Source organism: Pyxicephalus adspersus, chromosome 6 (assembly GCF_032062135.1).
Source record: "Pyxicephalus adspersus chromosome 6, UCB_Pads_2.0, whole genome shotgun sequence".
Taxonomy (NCBI): Eukaryota; Metazoa; Chordata; class Amphibia; order Anura; family Pyxicephalidae; genus Pyxicephalus; species Pyxicephalus adspersus.
The window spans coordinates 60,173,903-60,198,123 of record NC_092863.1 but is presented as its reverse complement, the minus strand read 5'-3'; the positions used below and the strand labels follow the sequence as shown (position 1 = coordinate 60,198,123).

At 38.5% G+C, this 24,221-nt stretch overlaps 1 protein-coding gene across 2 annotated transcripts; it reads left to right on the top strand.

Moving 5' to 3' along the window:
- Window positions 1-464: 464 nt before the first annotated feature.
- ISOC1 (isochorismatase domain containing 1) lies at window positions 465-23,420 on the top strand. Of its 2 annotated transcripts, none has more exons than XM_072416003.1 (6): window positions 465-516; window positions 1,262-1,606; window positions 14,106-14,225; window positions 14,401-14,604; window positions 16,427-16,543; window positions 20,483-23,420. In XM_072416003.1, exons 2-6 carry the CDS (start codon window positions 1,268-1,270, stop codon window positions 20,627-20,629), a joined length of 927 nt encoding a protein of 308 aa, XP_072272104.1. In that variant the 5' UTR covers window positions 465-516; window positions 1,262-1,267; the 3' UTR covers window positions 20,630-23,420. The 2 variants fall into 2 exon arrangements, with proteins under 2 accessions (XP_072272104.1, XP_072272105.1); XM_072416004.1 differs by lacking the exon at window positions 465-516 and adding an exon at window positions 838-911.
- The last annotated feature ends 801 nt before the right edge of the window (window positions 23,421-24,221 follow it).

Here is a 24,221-nt window from a genome sequence, read left to right as displayed (position 1 = left end):
TTTATATTGCTTTGTTTGTGATTAACTCACAATGAGGATTTTATACAGTAACTGACACACACTGCCTAATATGTTGAGACAAACATCTGTCCTAACTGCATTTATTAAAATAATGTACCTGTTCCAACTTACATACAAATTCAACTTAAGAACAAACCCTATCTCATATGCAACCTGGGGACTACCTGTATATGACTGGCACAGGAAGACAATTGGGGTTGGGAAGTTTATTCCTAGACTGACAACCACTTATGTCTTACGGCTGAAAGAAACTACTACGAAGACGGGTGACACTGAAATAAAAGTTGCACTTTTTATACTTAAAAAAATGAAGATCAGCACAGCTTTAACTTTGAGGACATTACATTTCCGCACTATATGAATGTGACTCCAATACTTCCTCCTACTTCCCCCTAGCTGCCTACTCGAGCGGCCACGCCCCTTTACTGACGTGCCAGGCCACATGACGTCAGCACGTATCAGTGTGTGCAAGCTCCACGTACCGGAGTCAGGAGGGTGAGTGTATCGGAGCGGAGAGAATAAGTTTTGTATAAAGGCAGCCTGTGGCTTTTGCAGAATTACAACCCTTTAGCAGGGTGGATAACATTGCTGGGTATGGAGGTTCCGCTCCATGTGCTGAGCCACAGGTTGGTGGTATGTGGGCACACATTGTGACACAGAGCCAGCTGGTGTGTGAGGTCTGTGATCCTGTGCCCGGGCTGCATCACATGACCATCCTAGTGGAGCAGCCGCTGTCCAATCACAGAGCGCTGCTCACTTACTAATCACTGACATGCTGTCTGATCCAATGTGCTGCAGACAGAGGAGGAGGAGGATGAGGAGGAGGAGGGAGCTGAGAGTCTTAGGAAGGAGAAAAGGCAATCACAGGAGGAGAGCTGGGAGTCTCAGGTGTAAGGAAAGGGAATCAGAGCTGGCAGTCTCATATATAAAGAAAGGGAATCAGAGCTGGCAGCCTCATATATAAAGAAAGGGAATCAGAGCTGGCAGTCTCATATATAAGGAAAGGGAATCAGAGGTATAAAGAAAGGGAAAGGCAATCAGGAGGAGGAGAGAGCTGGGAGTCTCCTATGTGAGGAAAGGGAAAGGCAATCACCTAAGCTGCCCTTTCTCCACCCACTGCTTGCAACCTTCATCTCTCCTCCTCCCTCTGGGGTGGCAGTAGGAGTGGCAGTGACACTTTGTATTAGGGGCTGGTCATAACAATCCTGTATAACACCCTTTTTTGTGTCTTTGTCCACAGCATCTGATGAACATGGCAGAACAGCCAGTGTGTGCAGCACAGGTGAACAGCTGCCCCGGCAGTCTGAACAACAGCTGCAGCGGGGCACTGGGGGGCTGTAGTGGCAGCAGCGTGCCAGTTCTCTTCTGCTTCTCAGTGTTTGCCCGGCCATCGTCTGTGCCACACAGTGCAGGCTATGAAGTCCTGATCCAAAAGTTTCTCAGCCTGTACGGAGATCAGATCGACATGCATCGGAAGTTTGTTGTGCAGCTCTTCGCTGAAGAATGGGGACAGTACATTGACCTACCTAAAGGCTTTGTGGTCAGTGACAGGTGCAAAGTCCGCCTGGTGCCACTACAAATTCAGGTCAGTGCCAATATAATGATTACAGGTGTGCCCGATGTGTCATTGCAATCGGATTTGCAATTAATTCTCATCAATCTTGGAGTTCGCTATGCAATAAATCTAACCGCCTATCCAAAACAGACTTTTCAATTTGGGTAGGTACTTCTAAATCTAATCCATCTACATGCATCGTCAGCAAGATCTCCCTGGCATTTCTGGGTCAGTCTGTGTCTCCCTCATTCACTGTACTCTCATATATTATGGTGAATATAGCAGGGGGACTTCAATGTCAGGAGCAGCAACCTCACCTCTAATAGGTAGATCTATGTCAGGAGATATCAAGAAATAGGAAGCTACAAGGTAACTCAGCCCACAGATTCCATCTATTACTAACGCTTCTATTTTAGAGGAATGTGTGATAACAGGGAAAGCCAATTATTTTGTTAATATGTCAGCGTCCCCTTTCATTAAGGAGTTATATTGTCATAGAAGTCTTTCATGCTTCGGACTAAAATGCAGGGTGCATTAATATTGTGTAAAAGTAGCCCAGCTTGTTTCCTTGGTAGCTAAGACACCAATGATTAATTCTCCTTCAGTGCTGCCTGCTTTATAAAAAGGTCTGTATGCTGCTGCTGCTGCCCTAAATAATTCTCAGTGGTTGTCTCCAGAAGACTGAACAGAAGCCACTTCTATAAAAAAAATTATGTAGTCATCAGGAAATGAATGGTGTAAATGATAATACAGTAGATTTGTACTTTATTTACTGTAATGTAATAAATGCATTTTGCAGATGAGCCCTGAAATCTGCAACCACAAAAGAGCTATTAAACCCTCTCCCATTTAACGTTATTTTCCTCTGTAACTTGATTGGGATGAAAGCTTTTCAGATATGGAGAAACCGAACAGTAATCAGTCAGGAAATCATTAAGAAAAATGTAGTTATGTTTTTTTATAATATGCACTTCAGCTTTGTATAATTTGTTGGAACAAGAAACATTTTAAACAGAAAATGTTTTAAATTCTTCGCCTGATTACTTGTGATAGAGCAAAGTCTCGGGATCAAAGTCATACATTTATCTTGGTATATTGTGTAAAGAAATTAGTTTTGTATTGAATATTTATTTATAATGACAAACCATTGTCCTTGTATTTATAGTACTTTCTTTAACCTATAAGATAGCTAGATTAACTTTAATTATTATTATTATATATACTTATATGGCTCCAACATAATACGCAGTGCTGTACATTAAAAAAGGGTTGCAAATGACAGACAGATTCATTCAGTGACACAGTAGGAGGAGAGGACCCTGCCCCGAAGAGTTTAAAATCTATGTTCACCATGTTTCTGGCATGATGACCACACCAAGACAGCAGATACAAAGCATCTCTTCAAATTAATATTGTGTGATGTGTCTGCATGCATCTGACATTGGTGTACACAATATACATTTACTTGGAGTAATTAGAGACTTAGTTATTGGAGTTTAGGTTAATCAAACTTTAAGCCCACCAGCTTATAGTTGTGTACCCAAGCGTCAAATATGAACATCCTGATGTTGCTTCTAACATCCAATTATTTTCTTGCTATCATTTTTCTATTAGGAGAAGAGCACAGCAGGACAGGCAAGAAAAGGAGCAAACAGGATGATGTGGGCAACAAATTTCCTTAGTGAAGCATATGATATTTCATTATGCAAATTTCTATTTACAAGCAGTTAACATTACTTTAAATTGCCACTTGTTAACGTGTGATCACCAAATTATACCTACTAACCTGTGAAATGAACCCGTCCGGGCAGAAATATGAATGCTGCACTTTACAATTTATTAGCATGTGGGGGGATAAACTTTTAAAGTACAAGTTACTTTTTAACTAAAACCCTGTATGTGGTTTATGACACTTTTCATATCTATTAAGATCCCATATGTGGCATGAACCTGTTTTCTGAATGTCCACACCTCCACCACGCTGGTCAGTGTAATATCTATTTTTTGGGCAGGCAGCTGTGCACAGGCATGACCAGTATATGGTGATAAATAGGAAATCCGTCACGGCACCCTCTTCCAATACTATTGCATTTGTAGTTGAGGCTGCTGCACAGGTGCCCAACTGAAAATAGAGATTAGTCTATTCTGTATGGCGGAGGGCTAGAAAGTGAGAAGCAGGATTTTTAGTTAAAATCTTAATTTATACTTCAGGCAGGAGGATAGGAAATCCAGCCAGGCCACTAGCATTTTCAGAAAGGGACATGAAAAATGTCACTAACCTTAAGTTAAAGTGCACTGAGGTTGATTTGCTAAATAGTTTAGATTGTTTCGTTAGCAAGTAACTTTTTACTTAATGTACACTTCACTTAGTTTAATGAATACAGTAAAGCGCTGTTGACTTCAGCCATCCAATTGTGTGCAGGCAGATAAGTATTCCAGGCAATGTAAATTTTTTACCACATTTATTAAGCTAAAGGAATTATCCCTTGCAGAGTGATGGTTCACTTTTCCAAGTGAGCAGCCTAAACTCCTTTAGTAAAATGACTCCATTATGTGATGTTTAGTGCACAGCAGTATAGGCTCAGTGTGGGCTGTTGGTCCCTATAGGACCATTCCACACAAAGAAACTCTCTTGGCTGCTAAAGAAGGGTAAATGTGACAATATATTTTTTCCCATTTAGTCTTGTTATCCAACCCCAAATTGTGTCCTAGTATCTGTTATCAGAACTGAACTCAAATAATATGTTCCTGTCAGATGTACACTGAAGTGACACACTGATATGCAATTAGAAAGTGAAGACTCTAGGTGTTATAAATAGCTATAAGTACCTGTGTTTTATATTCTTGTAATTTTATAAAGTTTTGTGCTTTGCTGTGTGATCACAGAATCAATGTAATATGTTTTAAAAGTATTCAACCAACTGACTTGCACTGCTTGAAAGCCTGTCTTCAAAATCCACCATAGTTGGCATTTTTAGAAGGAAACCAGCAATAGCAGGCTCTATATTTCTGTAAATATTGCTATCCTTTGAATATCAATGCTGAAAGTCAGCAAACCAAAACGAGGCATTTTTTCATTGCACAGTAATGTAGCTTATTAGTGAGAACAGGTGCTGGTAAACAATGTATTTTCTGATACCATTGCAATAGGAAACACAGCAATATTAACCTCCTTGCCGTTAAGCCCGACCTTCGTACAGGCAAAAAAAAATGGCTACGATGGTTAACCCCGAGTTTTTTGCCATCCTTACTTACCTGGTCCCGCTGTGCTCATCCAGCATCGTGTTCGTGTTCCAGCGTCGTCCTCCGTCGATCGTCGTCCGTCGATCTCCCTCTCCAGCGTTGGGTGCCTTCGTCGGGTGCCAGCGGGACCGGTAAGATGCCGGCCGGCAGAACACAAGATGCCGGCCGGCTTCTTACCTGGTCCCGCTGATCGTCCACGTCCTTCTTCCAGCGCCGGATGATCTCTGAAACGAGAAGCCGTCCGGCGGAGAAAAAAAAAACGGACGGCTCCTCCCTGCGTGCGTGATGACGTCGGCGCGCGTGCGGGAAATTCTAATTGAAACTCATTCATTCATTTTGTATTGAATTCAATACAAACTCCTGTATCCAATCCAATACAAAATAATTCAAATAATTACTGAGTATATAACTGGAAATTCAAATTTATATTTTGTATTTGATTGGATACAAACTTGCGTATCCAATCCAATACAAAATAATATAAAATTAATACAAAGTACATAACTGGTAAATTCAAACGCTCATTTTGTATTGGATTGAATACAAACTCCCTATTCAATCCAATACAAAAAATAGAAAAAAAATAAAATAAAAGTAAATACATTTTTTATATTCATATTATCTACTAGAACCCCTGTTCGGACATATTTCTGTAAGTTACAGGTCTACAATTTAAAAAAAAAAAAAATTCATGAAAAACAGTGGATCACTTTTGGTACAGAAATCTAGACCTCAGTGTAACGCTCAGGTGGTTAATGATAGTGCATCTGTCTGGGAGGCTTACTACAAGAAGTGGTTGAATTTATCTCTCTGCCTTTATTACTTCATATATCTCTGAATAGAACAATCATTCTGATAAGAAAAGTCAGAATTTTCTGTTTCAATGTTCAGAGCAATGGTTCAGGAAATTGTAAAGACATTCATTTAGCATAACAAACTTAAGAACTCAGGTTTTCACAGAAAGTTAGCAATGGACAGTCTTCATGCAGCCCTGGAACTGAGGTCAAGAAACATGGGCCCACCAGAGTGAGGGGGAGTATTAGAGCTTTTGTAGTAAACTTTCATTTGGAAGTTTTGCCACTTGATAGGGTCACTTAAAACCTGTTCTTGACCCTGTGTTAAAGCAACCGGTGCTGTATTCTATGAAAGTAAACAAGTGCTGGGTGTATTATACAGGAAAACATAAGGTAAATTGTTTTTCTAAATTTATGTTTCGGCATGTATCTGTAAAATCTTACACTGCAAGCACTATTACAAGCACAGTTAAAAAAAGGAAAAAAAAGTGTTTGGTGATCATCAGCTTGCAATTTTCAGAGGACAGACCCCCCGCTTTAGCTCACTAAAATTGCAGTTTCATCAGTGAAGCTGGGTGATCCAGCAAACCTGAAATGGATCTGGTCCAGGATTCAAAACATTTTTGAAAAAATGGCAAGTGACTTTTTGGAAATCCATTCCAGGTTTGCTGGATCACCCAGCTTCACTGATGAAAGTGTATCCTCGGCAGCCTTGGAGAGCTTTTTTTCCTTTATTCAAGTCAGACTTTCACTTAGAGATGGAATTTTGTAGCTAATGACCATCACAAGTACTCTTTTTACCAAAACTAAAGTTTCCAGTCTTTTCTCAATTTTTTTCCCCGTTATAGCATTGAAGAAATAATCATGCAGTATAGGTTTTGTTGATTCATTATCTATGTTCAGACACCTGGCTGTAAGTTTTACCACTAAATAATGAATAGGGCCGTGTCAAATTCTTTTGAAGTTGAAGGACCCCATAAAAGTGAGCTGATAAATTCTCCAGTGGTGCAAAGCATGAACAAGGCTACAAGAATCGTTATGACTTGACAAATGTTCTTCAGTATACTAGGTGTCACATTTAGATGTAATTAAAGGTGCACTCGTTTCTGAAAATGCTAGTTTATTGACTGAATTCGGCATAGTCAGTCAGGGACTCCTACTGTATTGAAGCTTTCAGATGAGTGTGGCAGATAGCCAGCTAACATTTTCAGAATGACAGTCTCAGTGGTCGAATATCTTGGTAGACGGATGAACCTAGGAGCAATAGGTTTAGGTTTCGGACAATATGAGTTAGAGAGCAGTAGAAACATAGAATCCATAAATAGTGATCATCATTTCTTTAATTACAGCTCAGATTAGATTTGTCAGTCTATAGTATAGTTCTACATTTTGCAGTTTATGTCAATTGGTCATGAGCATGCCTAAAGAGGTACTGGCAAGGCAAGGTGGCCATGTGTTTGTAAAGAAATCTTCTGCCATTGCTGGAACTTTGTGGTGTCCGCTGGTGTTGTGTTAGTGACAGCTTAGGGTCCTAGAAATAGGCTGCTAAGTCCAAAAACTAACATGTGACGAGGCTACCTGCTCCCTCCATAACTGGAAAGACTAGGTATTGTTGCAGGGTAGGCATAATTTTTTTTAGGAAAAGCCCAATATTTTAAGGTGTGGCCAAGTTAAAGTTGGTGTCCGGTAAGAATGACAGGCAGATACAGGCAGGAGAAACCTGGAGGGTTAGGGGTTATGTTCTGGGTTATTAGGCTTCTCCCTAAAGTTAGGCACTGGGCAGGTCCCACTATCCTTTTTTCAAGGCATACAATGGCCATTGAGTGGATAAAAACATGACTGCTGGTGTCCCCTGTCATACTTGTGGGGCACGCTGCTCCCGAGAAGATGACAACTGGACTGCTGGTGTTCCTATTATTCTCCAGAGGCACATTGGCTGAGCGAATGACAGCGGGGCTGCTGTTATACTGGCTGCTGTCTATTAAAAAGTGTTAAATGATGTGCCTGGCAAGGAGCAGCTAGGAGTAACACTACATCTTTGACACAGGCCTGATTGGTGGGGGAGTGCAGGTAACTGGAGTATTACTGGAATGAGGGGCCTGAATGAGCAGGGTGACAGTATCACGTTCGTTTACCATTTACAAGTAATTTAACATGTCACTGTCTCTGCTATATTCTATATTGTTACTGAGCTGTAAATTTATTGTGTGTAAGCATTAGTCGTGTAGCATAGCCAATATTTTTATGTTCATTGCTTTGCTTCAGAGCCCCAGTTTCCTATTGACTCTTTTATTCCCCAAGCTTTTTCTGAAAAATTCTCATTGCCAGGCCTCATGAATCACCACTGTCTGTTTAGAGCTGTCCAAAAAACAAAGCTCAAATTTTCATCCTGTTTAAACTCATAGATGAACTTTGGAATGTGTTCTCTTAACAAAGCTTGCTCAGTTTGTATTTCAGACAAGGCATCCAATATCATACACATACTCCTTAGTAAAGGGACATATGAAATCCACTATATTACACTACCTTGCAAAAGTTTTTTTGGAGCTGTATTAGGATGTTCTGATATGACACGTTGTTTGGGGAACAGCTGAACGAATAATATTAACGAAACGAATATTAATGGTAATATTCCAGAATCAAAAATGAGTATTAACCGCCATGTCCCAAAAGCCTAATAGAAAGCCTCAATATTTATTCCTATATTGTATCCAGGCTACATGTACTATAATAAATATGGGGCTCTTTTACCTTTTTAATCCAGGTACATGCTGTAGAAAGGATTAAAATATCCTGTAATAGTAGCGCATAGGGGTCACAATGCAGCTCTTTCATACAAAGCAGTGTCTCTCCTGGGGTTCTGCATTCTCTTTCTGAACTCTGTTCCACAGTGCCCACACTGCCCTGATCAGTGCTGTTGGTCAGAGCATCGTTCCCAGCATAACTGCTCTTTTCAGATAAGATCCATTCAGACTCTTCTATGTTCTGTCAGCACAAGGATTTTAACCCTTTTTATAGTAATTACCAGTGGGGAAAAAAGAAAAGAATTTGTAGTTTCTAAATGTTTTTTTTTTCATGAATGCTAATTTGTAAGTGATTCACTCCAAGGAGTTGGAAGATGTGTTTATTTTGACACTAAGCTGTGAAAAAGCAAGATTTTTTTAGCAGCTTCATGTACATTGGTATTTGCCCAGCCATTACCATCCTCTTTTATTACAAAAAGCCTTCATTTCAATAGTTAATATTTATCTGGTATGGTTTTTTAATTTATTCATGCATCACAGACACAGATGGAACTCTTGTGTTATTTTTATCTTTTGTTCCTGTTATGTGACATGACCTCCATGTGCATCAGCTGTAGCTTTCCTCTTAGGGAGTTACAATCCCAAGTGTGGCAGCATCGCCTCTTAAATTACAGGAAATAATAAGGAAAATCTTATCTTTTTCCGCTGATAAATATGTTACCACTGGAATAATGAACTGGTAGACAGCAGAAGAAGAAGGCACAATTACAGTCTGGCAAAACTTGTCTCCCAACTTCCTATTACCCCACATACGCTTCTATTCTACATTTAAAGTAGCAGCAGGGAGCATTACTAGCAAGAGCCATTAGGCCCTGCTGCAAAGAAGAGGAACAGCCTGGACTCTTAAAGAGGAACTAAACTGAAAACTGCATAAACCAAAAAATATATTCTTACCTTCAATCTCGCAGGGCAGTCCGATCCATTCGTCGGGTCTCGCGACATCCCAGAGCCGGGGCCCCGGACGCCGCCATCTTCTCCTCTTCTTCCTGGTTGTTCTTCCTACGTCACCTGACCCAAGTCCGAGATCGGGTGATGTAGGATGGAAAAAAACTTGCCGATCTCACTCCGTATTTCACTAAAAGGCTTCTGCTGTGCATGCCCGAGATGTTTTTAGCACTCATTTAGTATTTTTTGTACTCATTCATTAAATGTTTGTTTACTTCAATAATAATAAATGATGCTAAATAAATAAGGAAGGAAATAATAGGAATTAGTGCAAGCTTTTGGAAGTCCTTTTAATTGATGCTTTAGCAAATGTAGTATAGATAAGAAGAATAGATTGTAGCATCAATGATGGAGATTTATTAGAAATTACTGCAATGCATTCAGTTGACATTTAGGAATTGTCACACTTGCTTCAGGTACATTCTACTTTTATATGTGGCATTGACTTTTAAACATTTATAAATAATAAGCTATAATAAAGTAAATTTGCAGTCTTCTATGATTTAAAAATATCTAAAAATTATTTCCTTGGCATTTTGACGGTAAACCCAATCATATGCTTGTTAAACATGGCATCAGCTGTGGAATGTGTACTGACTCATTGATTTATAGATTTGCGGCAATGCAGCTTTAGCTATTTCTATGTTACTGGAATGCAGGTAGAATTATTTATAATCCAGATTCATAAAATTTAGTTTTTTCTCTTTAAACATATTTTTCAGCACAATATTTTTTCACAGTTCAGTAGTGTCTGTGGGAGCACCGACACTATGCCAGTCAAAAGCTTGACAGGTTTGGTTACCCCTGTATGCCACTTTGTTTCCATGAAGAAGATAATGAAAAGCTTAGCAGTTATACACCAGTGAAGCACAGGTTGCTGTTAAATTGAAACATCATTCATTATGAAAAATATGAATTAGTAGGAAATGTTAGGTGTATAACTGAAATGTCAGAGAAAGTTATAAACTAGTTTTTCTTTCATCAGAGTCCCAACCTCCCCCATTTATGTGAATGGTAGACATTGATGTACACACTTTTGGCCATGCAGTTATTTGAAGATTTGTGCCATGGCTGTGTGCAAATTTGGGGTTACCTGCATTGTGGTTTACTTCACCCAGGAGCTGCCAGCCATGTGGATTCACACAATGACCCTTACTTACCTTCTGTACTACTAGACCTCTGCATCCTCTTCTGTGAGGTGCTCATTGTTTCATTTGCAGTGTTGCAGGCTCAGACATCATTCCTAACAATGCAATGCGAGTCAGTGGGCCTTCATTGTAAGTGTGGGTTTGCCTACACGTCTGAAGGACAGCATCCAGGGAGCAGAGGCTAAGTAAAGTATTTTTTTATGTTCCCCTAGACCAGGGGTCAGCAACCTTTACTATCAAAAGAGCCATTTTGCCTCCTCTTCCACTAAAGAAAAATAGTCTGGAGCCGCAAAACATAACACAGTTTATAAACTTTTAAATGTTTTAATATTTTTTTAATTTTACCTGTTACAACAAGTGTGCATGTGTAGGCCTACTTTGAAATAAATTAAACACTGAACTATGCCCCTGGAGGCTTCTAACGTAACAGGGTAGATTTTTTTGATGGGCAGAGTTCTTTATGTTCTGATGATGCCTTAGCGATGAAATTTTAAGGGGTGTTAGCCACAGGTGTCCCTCATTTGCAGCTTTAATTTTGTTCACCTGTACCCCCCAATCTTGAGTAATTGGGGTTCAGGTGCTAGAAGCCTCCAGCAATGTGTAACAGGGTAGATTATTTTGATGGGCAGAGTTCTTTATTTTCTGACGATGCCTTAGTGATTCAATTGTAAGTGGTGTTAGCCATAAGTGTCCCCCACTTGCACCTCTATTTTGGTCACCTGTACCGCCTCCCCCCCGTTCCAGAGAAATTGGGGTTCAGATGCTAGATGCTTCCAGCAATGTGTAACAGGGTGGATTTTTTTGATAGGCAGAGTTTTTATGAATTTTTTAGGAGGTGTTAGCCACAGGTGTCCCGTACTTGCACCTCAAATTTTTTCACCTGTACCCCCGTTTCCAGATAAATTGGGGTTTAGGTGCTAGAAGCCTCCAACAATGTGTAACAGGGTAGGGGTTTTTTGATGGGTGGAGTTTTTAGGAGGTGTTAGCCATAGGTGTCCCCCACTTGCACCTCTAATTTTGTTCACCTGTACCCCCTTCCTGTTCCAGAGAAATTGGGGTTCAGGTGCCTCCAGCAATGTGTAACGGTAGATTTTTTTGATGGGCAGAGTTCTTTATGTTCTGATGATAGCCTAACAATTAAATTTTAGGGGGGGTGTTAGTCACAGGTGTCCCCCACTTGCACCTACATTTTTGGTTTTGTACATCTCCCCATTCCAGAGGAATTGGGGTTCAAAGGAGGGGGATGTCATTGTACACACCCATTTGTACATGCCCCGTGGTAGATTTATTTCACTGGTAGATTTTTTTCATTAGAACACCGGATAGGGAATCCCCCTCCTCCGCAGTGTCTTGGGAGGAAGGGGATCCCCCATCAGAGATCTCCCCACGGCAGCCGAAGGGAGCCACAACAAGGAGGCTGAAGAGCCGCATGCGGCTCCGGAGCCGCAGGTTGCAGACCCCTGCCCTAGACCTAAAAAAGGAATTATCTCATGCAATGTGCAGGTATGCCCTCTGTAAAGGTAATTTTTTTTTTCTTAATTCCTAGAATTCTGTGATATATTGTTAGCAGTGCACACACAATAGCAATCACAGGATGATAGATTATGTACTTCCTTGACCTATATTTATTCCCTTTCTAAAAACTGTTATTGGAACCAATTTTTTCCTATTGCAAAGCTATGGTTGCTCTGTTCAGATGAGAAAAAGAGTTCATCTTTGGCTGTAGCTATTGTGGCTCAGTTTCTGCCACTGATTACTTGCTGGCTAACCATTAACTGTAATCCATCACAGAAGAAGTTGTTTTATAATCTAAAAACATGGAACTCTTCTGCATACCATCAAGGACCTTACCAAGTACCACAAGATGCTGCCCTGTGGTCAGCCTTCCAATTTGTTGCATTATATGTTGTGAACTTGCACAATAATTATTTACCATCTTTATCTGTGTATCCCAGTCTTTGTAGAATCTTTTCGCTTTTTATTAGCCTTACAGCTTCATTACATTTTATTCATACTGATGTTTTGCGGCCCAGGGTGATGCAATTTTGAAGCCATTTTGAAGATGCACAGGACTTTTTGGCTAGGTTAGTTACTGGGGATGAAACCTGGCTCCACATCTATGATTCTGAAACCAAGGAACAGTCAAAGGAATAGTGCCACAGCGGGTCCCTGCGGCCGAAGAAGTTCCAAACCCAGAAATCGGCCAAAAAAGTTATGCTGTCTGTTTTCTGGGACAAAGATGGTATTCTGTTGGTGGACTACCTACCTCAGGGCTCTAGTATCACCGGACAATGCATCTGCGCACACGTCCAAAGTTGTGGCTGCCAAATTGAACACACTGAGTTTCCAATTGGTCCACCACCCCCCCTACTCACCTGACCTGGCCCCTTCGGACTATTATGTGTTCCCGAATTTGAAGAAACACCTGAAAGGGCAACGTTTTGAGGACATTTCTGACGTCAAAGATGTTGCTGAGAGCTGGTTTGCGGCCCAACCAAAGGACTTTTATTTGAACGGTCTAGAAAAGCTGCAACTACGCTGTACAAATTGCATGAGTCTCAGGAGGGAATATGTTGAATAAATGTGTTATTTCATAACTCTGGCTCTCTTCTTTCTGGGCAAAGCCAGGAACTTCTTAGCACCCTCTTTGGTGCTAAGTTTGTCCTTAATTAAGTCTCCTGTCATTATGTATATGGCAACATCCAGTAGGTGCAGAGGTCATCATCCTGCAAGTCAGTGCTTTTACTACATTGCACAGTACTGTCAGGCAGCAGCCTGCTAATGGTTAGTGAAGGAGAAGTGATGACTTTCTCACCACATGTCCTCTGCATTATTGTCAATCAACTTTTCTTCACTGCAATAGAGAAAAGTGTAGTTTAGTTCTGCTTTTACAAAGTAAATTCAATTGATTCTACAAATAAACATTTCAAATGGTCATTGCATCTTTATATTCAGAAGACATAATTATTACCTTTTGGAGTAAAAATATAGAGCTGTGCTAATAACTTTAATGTTCTATTACGAGAAAACACAGATTTTTTTTTTTTTGTTTCCTTGGTGTAAATTTGTGTGCACATTGGCAGAGGAAGAAAAAAAAATATCTTAGGAGTATATGTCTGTGTGCATTACTCCTACACTGATTAGGTTTATTCATCTGTAGTCAGTCCTATTGATCATCATCCTAGTGCTAGGTTTCCTATAGGTTTAGAGGTTATAGAGAAACGTGTGTCAATGTAAACATTTTATAAGGAGGGCTAACATTTATGTGCATATATTATGTATACAAAACAAGTATAATGCAAAAAATAAAACATGGTTCATCAAAAAGAACAATTGATCTAACTCGTTGTATATCAATATACAGAGGTACACCTGCTGATATATGCACATGAGACTCTAATAATGAAAGAATATAAATGATCCAGAGTCTGCATAACAACTGAAATATCATCTCCTACAAACCCCCTCCCAATGTTAGTTGCTTTGTAATTGTGCAAAGTGCCTATCATGAACAATATGGATGTACTTTTTGTGTTTTATTTCTTCACACTTAAAAGTTTCTTTTGAATAATTTGTGTATTTTCTTTTTTTTCAGCTGACAACACTTGGGAACCTTACACCTGCTAGTACTGTGTTTTTCTGCTGTGATATGCAGGAGAGATTTCGTCCTGCTATAAAGTATTTTGGAGATATAATAAGTGTAGGCCAGAGATTGGTAAGTAATGTATGATATTATCTAAACTTTATCCTCAGTAAAATGGCAAGAAGGAAAACTGAAACAGCACAGTACAAACAGTTCATATTATACATCCATCTGCAGTTTAGAACTTCAGTGTTTTTAAATAGGCTTCCATAGTTTTGTTGAATTGTCTCACCCTATCTTGTTTCAGCTGCAAGGTGCACGCATTTTAGGAATTCCTGTTATTGTCACAGAGCAGTACCCTAAAGGGCTTGGGAGCACAGTTCAAGAACTTGATCTAACTGGCGTGAAACTTGTAGTCCCAAAAACTAAATTCTCGATGGTCTTACCTGAAGTTGAGGCAGCATTGGCTGAAATTCCAGGTGTTCGTAGTGTTGTATTATTTGGAGTTGAGGTAAGTGGGTCTGTTTTTTGTATTCAAAAATTTTCCTTTTCATTAAGCATGGAACAAGAGAATAATTATATAACTCCCTCTCTTTTTAGTTTTCCTTTAGCTTGAATGTAAATGCATGCAACACAAACAATTTCATAACTGAAATAAAAAGGGTCTCGGTTCCTATGTTCATGGTGGTCCATTTGTTGAAACATTGTAATTAATGTTTGCAAACCACTGCATATTTGACCCTTCTTAGCACACTGTGGTTTCCCCTACTATCGCATACATAATTACATGCTAATTGAGCTTGTAGGGGAACCATTACATTTAGTGCAGGGGAAAACAAATGAGCCTTAAAAATATAATTGTGAGGTCCTGTGAGGCTCAATAATGCAGAGATAAAACAATATGCATATATTCACAAACCTATCCACCTCTAAACCGGTATGGGCACTATTTAATGTACAGCGCTGCGTAAAATGTTGGCGCTATATAATAACTGTTTATTAATAATAAAAACTCATATGGGCACTATAGCATAATATATGTCATTCACCTTTGTTTGCAGTGTTACACTGATTTACTGCCTTTTCTTTTTTAGAATACATTGGCATTGCAACCTTCAATATTTCTGGTCTGACTGTTACACTACCTGAAGAGTTAAAAGTAGATACATTCCCAAATCCACCTGGTAGATGTCAGACTTGGCAATTTGTTTTGTGAAGCCTGCATAATAGAATCTGAGTTAATGTAACATTTTGCAATTAGAGCCACTGCCATTCATCATCCATTTACCTGAAAAGATGTAAGGCTCATTGCATATAACATTTTATGCAGCTTTCAGGTTGAGAAACTATATAGAAACTCTATATAGCAGAAGCAACATTCTAATAATACTAAGGGACAAAAAGATTTAAAATGAAAAATATTTAAAATCTTCAGTAAGTTTACTACACATGTAAGGAAAAGTCTGCCATCTGCACAGCTCCTTACAAAACTAAATGCTGATAATTTTTAATTCCCTTATGTATCTTCCTCCTGTTACTAAAATATCTGCATAACCCATTTTTATTACAAAAGCTTGTCGCCTAATGTAATCATATATGCAGATATCATATATCATATGCAGCATGCTAAAATGTGGCTGTAATAGTGACTTTCTCTTTTATCTCTAAAAGGTAAAATATAAACCTTCATCCTGTCCCCAGTAATATTTGATTTATTTAATTTAATTTATTCTTTAGATTGGTAACATTAACTGCTGGGTGTGTTTCCTATTTAGATCTTTCCCTGGCAGTGACAGCACTCTAATGACGTAGATTGAGGTCTGGGTTGCTCTGCGTCATTGTATATGAGTGCAGGGTGCTGTGGCGACATAGGGGATTACATCACACGGAATTATTAGTCTTCCAGGTTGAATATCACTAGGTGTCATTTATTTCACTTTAAAAACTGGTGATATGGGCATAATGGTATCATTACAGGGGACACTGCTGAGGAGGTGACAAGGATAACTGCTGGAGCCGCCTTCTTTTTTTTTCTTAGAAGCTTGATGGGGGCCAGTGGGGTTTTAAGCTGACCAAATACATTAGGGTATACTAATTAGGGTATACTGACCAAATACATTAGGGTATACTAGACTAGCCACTAAGCAGGCCTTTTGTCTGCTGTCGGTATGTCATGCACATTGTAATTTATTTTGCTAATGTTGTGCAGTATCGGATGGAAGTGTGACAGTTATCAAACCTGAACAGTGTAGTTATTTTTGGCACATGTTTACAAAAGGGCATGTTGTATAGTGTATTCAATATCATTTCCAATGGCACCCCTTTTCTTTTAGACTCACGTGTGTATTCAGCAAACCGCACTGGATTTGATTGGGCGAGGGGTAGAGGTTCACATTGTAGCAGATGCCTCTTCTTCAAGAAGCATGATGGACAGAATGTTTGCCTTAGAGGTAAGATAAGATGCAATTAGTTTAAAATTTAATTCAAATACAAGTCATTGCCATAATGCTAAATGTGCACTCCAGTGAAACATGAAAAGGTTTATTTACATTTATTTACTAACTGCCCCACCATTTTCTCTTCTTTTTTTTTTCCTTGCCAAGTATCCAATACAAGACAATGTTTAAAAATTGTGCATTTATGTGTACTAAGCTGTCATGGAAGATTACATTTTTACTGCTCCTGTTGGCAAAGAATACAATCCATCACATTTGAATGCTTAAGCAAACTTTCTGAATTTTGGGAACTTCTTTCTCTGTTATAATCCATGATGTAGGAAAGGAACATTCTTATAATGCTGAACATTCTCTAATACATTTGTTTCATTTATTACTCAATTGCAAATCGATAACAAAGGAATACAACGACCTAAATGGTTGTTGTGAATTCATTTCTGTTATTACTTTGATATATGTCCTATATTGAAAACATGTACAAGAATATATTATTAATGTAACTGTCTGTTACATACTGACAAATGAAAGTCATCCTTTTTAGAAGATACAGCATATTTTACTATGACTGTCAATCTCTTTTGATAATTGTCCACTAGATGGCAGCATTTTAATAGGATTGAATAGGATTGAATTTGGGAATTCGAATGGCTGTGAGCAAAAATACAGCAGAATTGACTAGGAGAAAATTTGTTTATACGCCCCTATGTGAGTTAAAAAAAAAAAAAGAAAGAAATGATGTGAAAGAGTTATATAAAATAAAATCTACATGTTGCTCATCCTCCTCTTGAACATGTAATAGCTTTGCTCCTATTAACCAATACGAGCTTTCCCAGCTGTGCTGTAGGATACTCGATAATACAATAAGGGGACTGGCACTAATCATTAAAGCAGAACTAAACCCAATTGATACTCACAGGTCCCAGTTATGTCACAGGCGCCTCCATCTTCTTCCTTTCTTTTCCTGTTTTCTTCTTCTCCTTCTGATCTTCAGCCATCTTGATTGGCTGGGTCAGGATGACGTAGCAGGCGGGTGGGAGTTCATTCATTTTAAGATTTCTGCATATCCCTGGCAAGAAACTCTGAGTTGCAGCAAAATCTGACAGCTGGGTGGCAATCAGGCAGGTAAGAATAATTATTGTAAAAGAGCCTGCACTCCCTGCAATAAACACCTGCCTGATTACCAATTTTCAAAGCAGCACCTTGATGGCAACATTAATGGCTAATAATGATAGGCATGCACTAACATTAAACTCTTAAAAATCTGTGTTTTTGGGAATTGGTTAATTTTTATATTTGGAGCAGCTCTGTTTTCAGTTATGAAGTAAAGAATATTTCAGGTTATATTTTAGGGCTTAAATAGATCTTCTTTTGGAAAGCTTGTTTATTCAACAAGCCAAACTGGTGTCTGGAACACATTGTCTTTGCACTCTGTGCATTTTTCTGGCTTTGATTGTTATCTAATGAATGTGAGCCAGGAAATTTCAAAAGGGTGAAAATGGGAAGGCATATCTGAGCATTGACTGACCCTGCTAAATTGCAATAAGACCTTGTTTTTGTGCCGCCAGCTAGTGTCTGTGTGGAGGCACGAAATAATTGTAGCATAAGGGCAAATTGAATTTTCAGACTTTACACACTTCTGACATATACAGTATTGAAATGCAGTCACCGCAGGCACAATCCATGCATCATTTACTGTGCACTCAGAGAATTACACTCAACTCCCTCATCCTACCAGTTACAAAGCAGAGGACTGCAGCTAAATCTTGCTATATTTGGTGTTTCGCTAAAGATTTTAGGTTTGCCGCTGTGCAATGATTTGCCATGGCAATGTATTGGTGGATGTCTAGATGAGTTGAGAAATGTCAGAACTGGTATAGATATTTAGAGTGTCTGTGGATCTCTTTGATAGATTTTCTCCAATAATGACAATGGTTTCAGCAGACAGGAAGCGAGGGGAATTATTTAACAGATACACACACAACAAAAAGTTGATTAAATAGGAAAATGTTAGATTTTTTTTGTCCACTACTGTTGGTGACTTTTCTCACTTCCTGTTTTGTGAAACTGTTGTCACTGGAACAGTAGAAGAAGGGTCAATTCTCTAAAGAACCAAAGTCAGTAGGGTTCCATAGGCAGGTTTTGACATGGGTTTGAGAAGCTTTTGTTGTTGTGGAAAGTTACATTTAACATACTTCAGCTACTTTTGCTTTTCCCACATAGTTCCCTAAGAGAAGAAGCTCTGAAGCAACAATGTTCACAAATTTTTCTTTAAACCAGATGGGAAGAAATTGTAGGTGGGCAGTGGCCACTGTATGGTGTCCCAACCCTTTAGTATCCACCCAAAAACAGCCGGGTGGTTACTGGGGTGCAGTAACCTGGGGTGCACCCAGCTAAAAGGGGCTGGGGAGAACACTGAGCAGGAAAAGTTCACTAACACTGGCTTTGAGAAATCCTGGATAGCATAGATAAAAAAAAACTTGTGCTGACTGAACACTTCAAACCTTTAAACCAAGATCAGAATGTATAGGTTGTGTAACAGATAAGAAGTTTGCCATGCTGCAATTATAGGGTAAGGAGGACATTTTTCTTTGAATCTCATATGATTAAAGGTTAGTGGCTCATGATTGTGCTTGTTTCTAACAAACTTTGCAATTACATGTGAATTCGGAAGCTTCACTTCCATACCAGATGCCTTTTTTCCCTTCCTTATATATATTATTTTTGTGTAGCAGTGGTAGCATTATCAGTCCACCAAAGAAAGTTGAAAGCAAACAGTGTAATCATGAAAATGTGTATGTAGTGCTGGATGAGTTTTATCATTTTGTCCATACATGCACTGTGCATACATACATGTTAAAATATTTCACATTTTCCTTATGACTGGCATAGATAGGATTCTTACAAAGTATTTCTAGGAATATAAGTTACGTAATGTAAGCAATGAGAAAATTCAGGGAATGTTGTAACAAAACCTAGGACTTTGCACAGGCATGTGAGATAGCCCTAGATTGTCATCTTGTGCAATAACGGTCACACTGACCTGTGTTCATAAATTGGCCATGTGGCTTTGTCTTTACAGTATATCTGTGAAATATATTATATACCCAAATGCTAACTAGTTTCCATGTTTTCTGAATTATTATTGGTCTTAGACTATGATTGGCAGTCACTCAAAGCAATAGTAATATACCTGAAAGAGAATGGGTTGTGCTAAAGCCACATACCATGGAAGTTGGTTGTTATTCACACCAAAAAGCACATGGATTTTAAAGGTCTCAAGTTCCTCTCCAGTGGGTTTGCTTAAGTTGCACTTTTATTATGCCATTTAGATTTTAGGTTAATAGAACAAAATTTGGCAAAACTAGGTCGAAATATTTAACCTTTCCTACTAGGTAAGAGCTTAGATGACCTCTTCTTTGGCTTGAAAGAACATTATCATCATAATATAGACTGTAAGTGCAGGGTCTTTCTGGTTTGTGAAAGAAGACAAAAATAAATTGGGTAGCACGGTTTAGTGGTTAGCAGTCTGGCCCCAGGTTTGAATTTTGGCTAGGTCAATATCTGTAAGGAGTTTGTATGTTCTCCCTGTGTCTGCGTATCATCCCCCCAAACATTTGTTAATGACATATGACTGAAGTAAGGACATTGTGAGCCCCTTTGAGGAACAGTTAGTGACATAATTATGGACTCTGTAAAAGCGCTGCTTAGTATGTCGGCACTATATAAATACAAGTAAATAAAGATCAGCAGGGTGCAACTATTTTGGCTTCTACTTGTACCTAAAAGTATACAGAATATGATTTGTAAAGAATTACAATACAAAATATGCTGCTATCTTACCTAGGTATTAGAAAACATAATCTATAAATAATGTGGTTCCCCTTTAATTTGTAACATGTGCTTTATTCATTTTTAATGTGCCTTATTTTGCAGCGCCTGGCAAGAAATGGAATTATTATCAGCACGAGCGAGGCTGTGCTTCTGCAGTTGGTAGCAGATAAGGATCATCCTAAATTTAAGGAAATTCAAAACCTTATAAAAGCCAGTGCTCCGGAGTCAGGACTCCTCTCCAAGGTGTAACTGCAAAGTGACAGTACAGTTGGAATTTGTTTCCTTGTTGGCTTTGCCATTTACCTGCAGTTCTGCATGAGTTTTCTTTGCAGTAATACTAATACCAACTTTATTATCTTCATGGACACATCAGCTACTGAAATGATTGTATGTAAAATGAAGTGAATTATTTGTATGTGTAGCTTCATATGGGTGTTTTTTCTCTTAGTAAACAGAGTTAGGGTGTTAAATGGGGGTGCAATGTTTGTCTCAAGGCTAGAAGTATGTGTTCTGGCCTATTCTGTTATCAAAATTGCTTTCTTCAAAGACTGCAGCTGATGGACAAAAATGAATGCAAAGAAAACTTGAGGAAAAAGTGGACTTGTCATAACAATCAAGAGTTATTTTGGAAAACTTAGAACAAGATGTTAGTTACTAAGAACAACCCATTTTACCTCTTTCGACTGTTCTGATAGAGTGCCCCGTAGTGGATATCTGTTGTTCTACCACAGAATAAAGCCTATTTATTAAGGCAAAGAGCATAGTGCAATTTCTTTTGTAGCGATTGCTCTGTTAACTGAAAGCTCATGAACAGAGCAATCAGGTCTGGTTACTGCAGTGCCTTAATAAATAAGCCACATTTAATGGTAACATTTGGGCTTCTCTGTAGGACTGAGATATTGATACTGACAGTTTCCCTCTGGTACAAGAACACATTTTTTGAGAGCATAATACCCAGGAAAGTGTTTGTAATTTATGACAGGCTATAAAATTTTGAGGAGAAAAAGAAATCAATGCAAATAAATGGGCATGTGGTGCAAGTGCCATATGTACAAGATGACATGGAGTCCTAAAGGCACACAATTCTGTGATGAGCAAATATTTCAAGGCTCATTGTCTATAACCTAAGCTGACTGCCTGAATATGGCCAATCTTCACGCAGAGGTAACACGACTTCTATATACAGACTTTAGGCTAATGGGCATTTACAGGGACAAGGCCGATATACTACACTGTTTGAACAGTCTTCCTCAAATCACTCTTTAACCACCAAGCAGGGATAAAGAAATCTTAATCTTTTTTCATATATTTGACATAACTGTGCTGATATTTTTTTAGTCATACATGGTTAACTTTGCTTAAAAATATCCAAAAATGAATTTTTGTTGCCTGTTCATTATCTTATTTGACCTTGCACTTCCACACTACTAAGAGTTGGTGGGTAGAGAGAATAATATTATTAATATATAATACAGAGTGTGATGCATATAATTTGTATGTAATACTCTGACCCATTGATTTGAGTTCTATAAAATTACAGGTATTGTTCATCTGAGACTCTAATTCTTGCGCTTATTTGCTAGCCTAACTTCTAGTGCCGCAGGGCTTGGCCTACACTACCAATACACTTTAATAATGTTTTCTGTAAAGGTCATGAAGAGCTGGGGGGATTTTTGCACTTGGGAACGGAATATTGCACACCTGCTGCAGCTGATACTTACTAGTCTCAGCAGGACTAGTAGAAATCCATATGGGTAGATAATATTATGGGGGTTCCTATGAAAAATTAGGATACCTGGAGATTGAACCCATCAACATTCCTTTAAAAAAACTGAATGAGTTTTTTTTTGGTAATTGAGCTACCAATCTAAATTTAAAAGGAGATATTCTTGGTATTACCAAATGTTTTTTTTGTGTTGTACACAATGTTTTTAACACTGTTTCCATGCTTTTACTTTGCACTTCTTTCATACTTCTGATTACATAGGTAATGTAAATAATTTTCTGAAAATCTAGGTTTTACTTTGAGGGCTTCTCTTTCTACATCCAACTAACTGCTTTCTATCAAATCCTCTTTATTCACATCCTGCTTTTTGTGATGTCCCAATTATATGTTAGGGGTATTCCACTTTTTGTTCCTGCTGAGAAAAGATGTTATGGTCTTCCTTGAATGGTAAGGTGGGCTTTGCAGCTGTAGTGCCCACACAATAATTTATGGAGCAGTGTATCTTACTGTGGTAGGTCTTAGCTGTCCAGAGCACTGCACGTACACCGTCAATATATGTCACTGTGATTTTTGAACACTCATTGGAGAAAGTACATGTCACAGGACTATTTTTAATCTTACTCATTGTGGTTGGCATTTTGCAAATGTGGAATGGAAAGCTTTATTGAAATGCCTCTTATCCTAAAGCCAAAATATTACACTTCTTTGTATTTTATTCAAAGGGAGCTACACTTCTATAAAAATGTCCACCCCTATTTGTTTTGTTAACCAGGTAACAGAAAGGGGATTGAAAAGAGAAAAATACCCCATAGAGATTGCCATCTGATAGTGACGTGTTTCAATAAGCAAGCATACATATATAGGCACTATGTAAAATGTGTAGAAATTCAAGTTATATTTCTCCTAAATTACATTTAGGTAATTAGACATAAATGTTTACTAAGCAGGCTTTTTATCCACTATACATAAGACTGATTAGTGCATTACCTGTTTGCTAGTAGGAGGAGGGGTTTTATTACCAACATTAAAATGATTCCCCATTTAATAAAAAGAATGTGATGTTGTCAAATTTGGTGGCTTTAATAATGTTCTATTTGAACAAGTGCTTTTAGTATACCAGAAACTTTATATGTCTAATGTTTTATTATATAACTACAGTGACTTCAATTATGGTGCCTGCGTGTTCTGTACACTACCTTCAAATACATCTAAAAAAAGTGCTGTTTCTTTCTTTGTGAAAAACTTTCTAGATTGTACACTTTGTATGTTTCCATTTTTGGTCAATCCTTGTTAAATAAAATGTGACTCTTTTTTCCTCTGTGTTCTATCATTTTTATAGTGTACGTGATAAACTGGCTTTTAAAAGGACACAGATTTCTTGCTTTTCTGTTGCTTGGGAAGTGTGGTGTCAGCATTTATTGTTCTCGTGATGCTCTGAGGCCTGAGTCTTTTTCCTTTTGTACTGTAGAGTGGAAGGTTTTTGGGTATGCCCATTACTACCTTATGAGGTGGTGGGTGCTTCTCATCTGGGTGTCCATCAACAGGGACCTCAGAAGTCCTGAAGGCTTCAGTGGTGGCTTTGTGATCTCTTAATATGGTCAGTGCCAAGATGGGTTAGTTAATGGGCCTTGACTGTAGTGGTAAACAACCCTTCTTTGCTCCGAAAAAAAACAAAAAACGTGTAGCATAATTTTTGACTGTACACCTTGGATGGGAGTGGAGGGGGCAACATTTGTCTAAAGATGTGCTTATAGCTCTCTGACAGAAACATAAAACATGAAAATAATTAAATTTAGTTGGGTTCTTCCTATTGAGGCAAGTACAGGTCCAGGGCAGCTGAATGGAGAGTCTGTTACTATTTGAAGCTAATTACCCAACAAAAAGATATGGCTTTTGTATAACTTTAAAATTATGCCAGAAATACATTAGTGTTATAGAGGGTGTCATTCTCATTTAGTCAAGTAGTTGGTGCTGTGGTTGTTTTTATTTACAATGTATAACAATGTTTTCAGTTCATGATTGTGGTATGTTGTATTCTTTATAAATGTAAATGCCACCACCCAGTGGACTGACTGAGAATTGCAACAGGTATAGAACTACTGTATTTCTTACATA

Excerpts from the sequence above, each read along its gene's own strand:
- ISOC1 (XM_072416003.1), top strand. The coding sequence starts at position 1,268 with ATGAACATGGCAGAACAGCCAGTGTGTGCAGCACAGGTGAACAGCTGC. Across the intron at positions 1,607-14,105 it reads TGGTGCCACTACAAATTCAG|CTGACAACACTTGGGAACCT; the intron begins GTCAGTGCCAAT and ends CTTTTTTTTCAG. Across the intron at positions 14,605-16,426 it reads TTGTATTATTTGGAGTTGAG|ACTCACGTGTGTATTCAGCA; the intron begins GTAAGTGGGTCT and ends CTTTTCTTTTAG.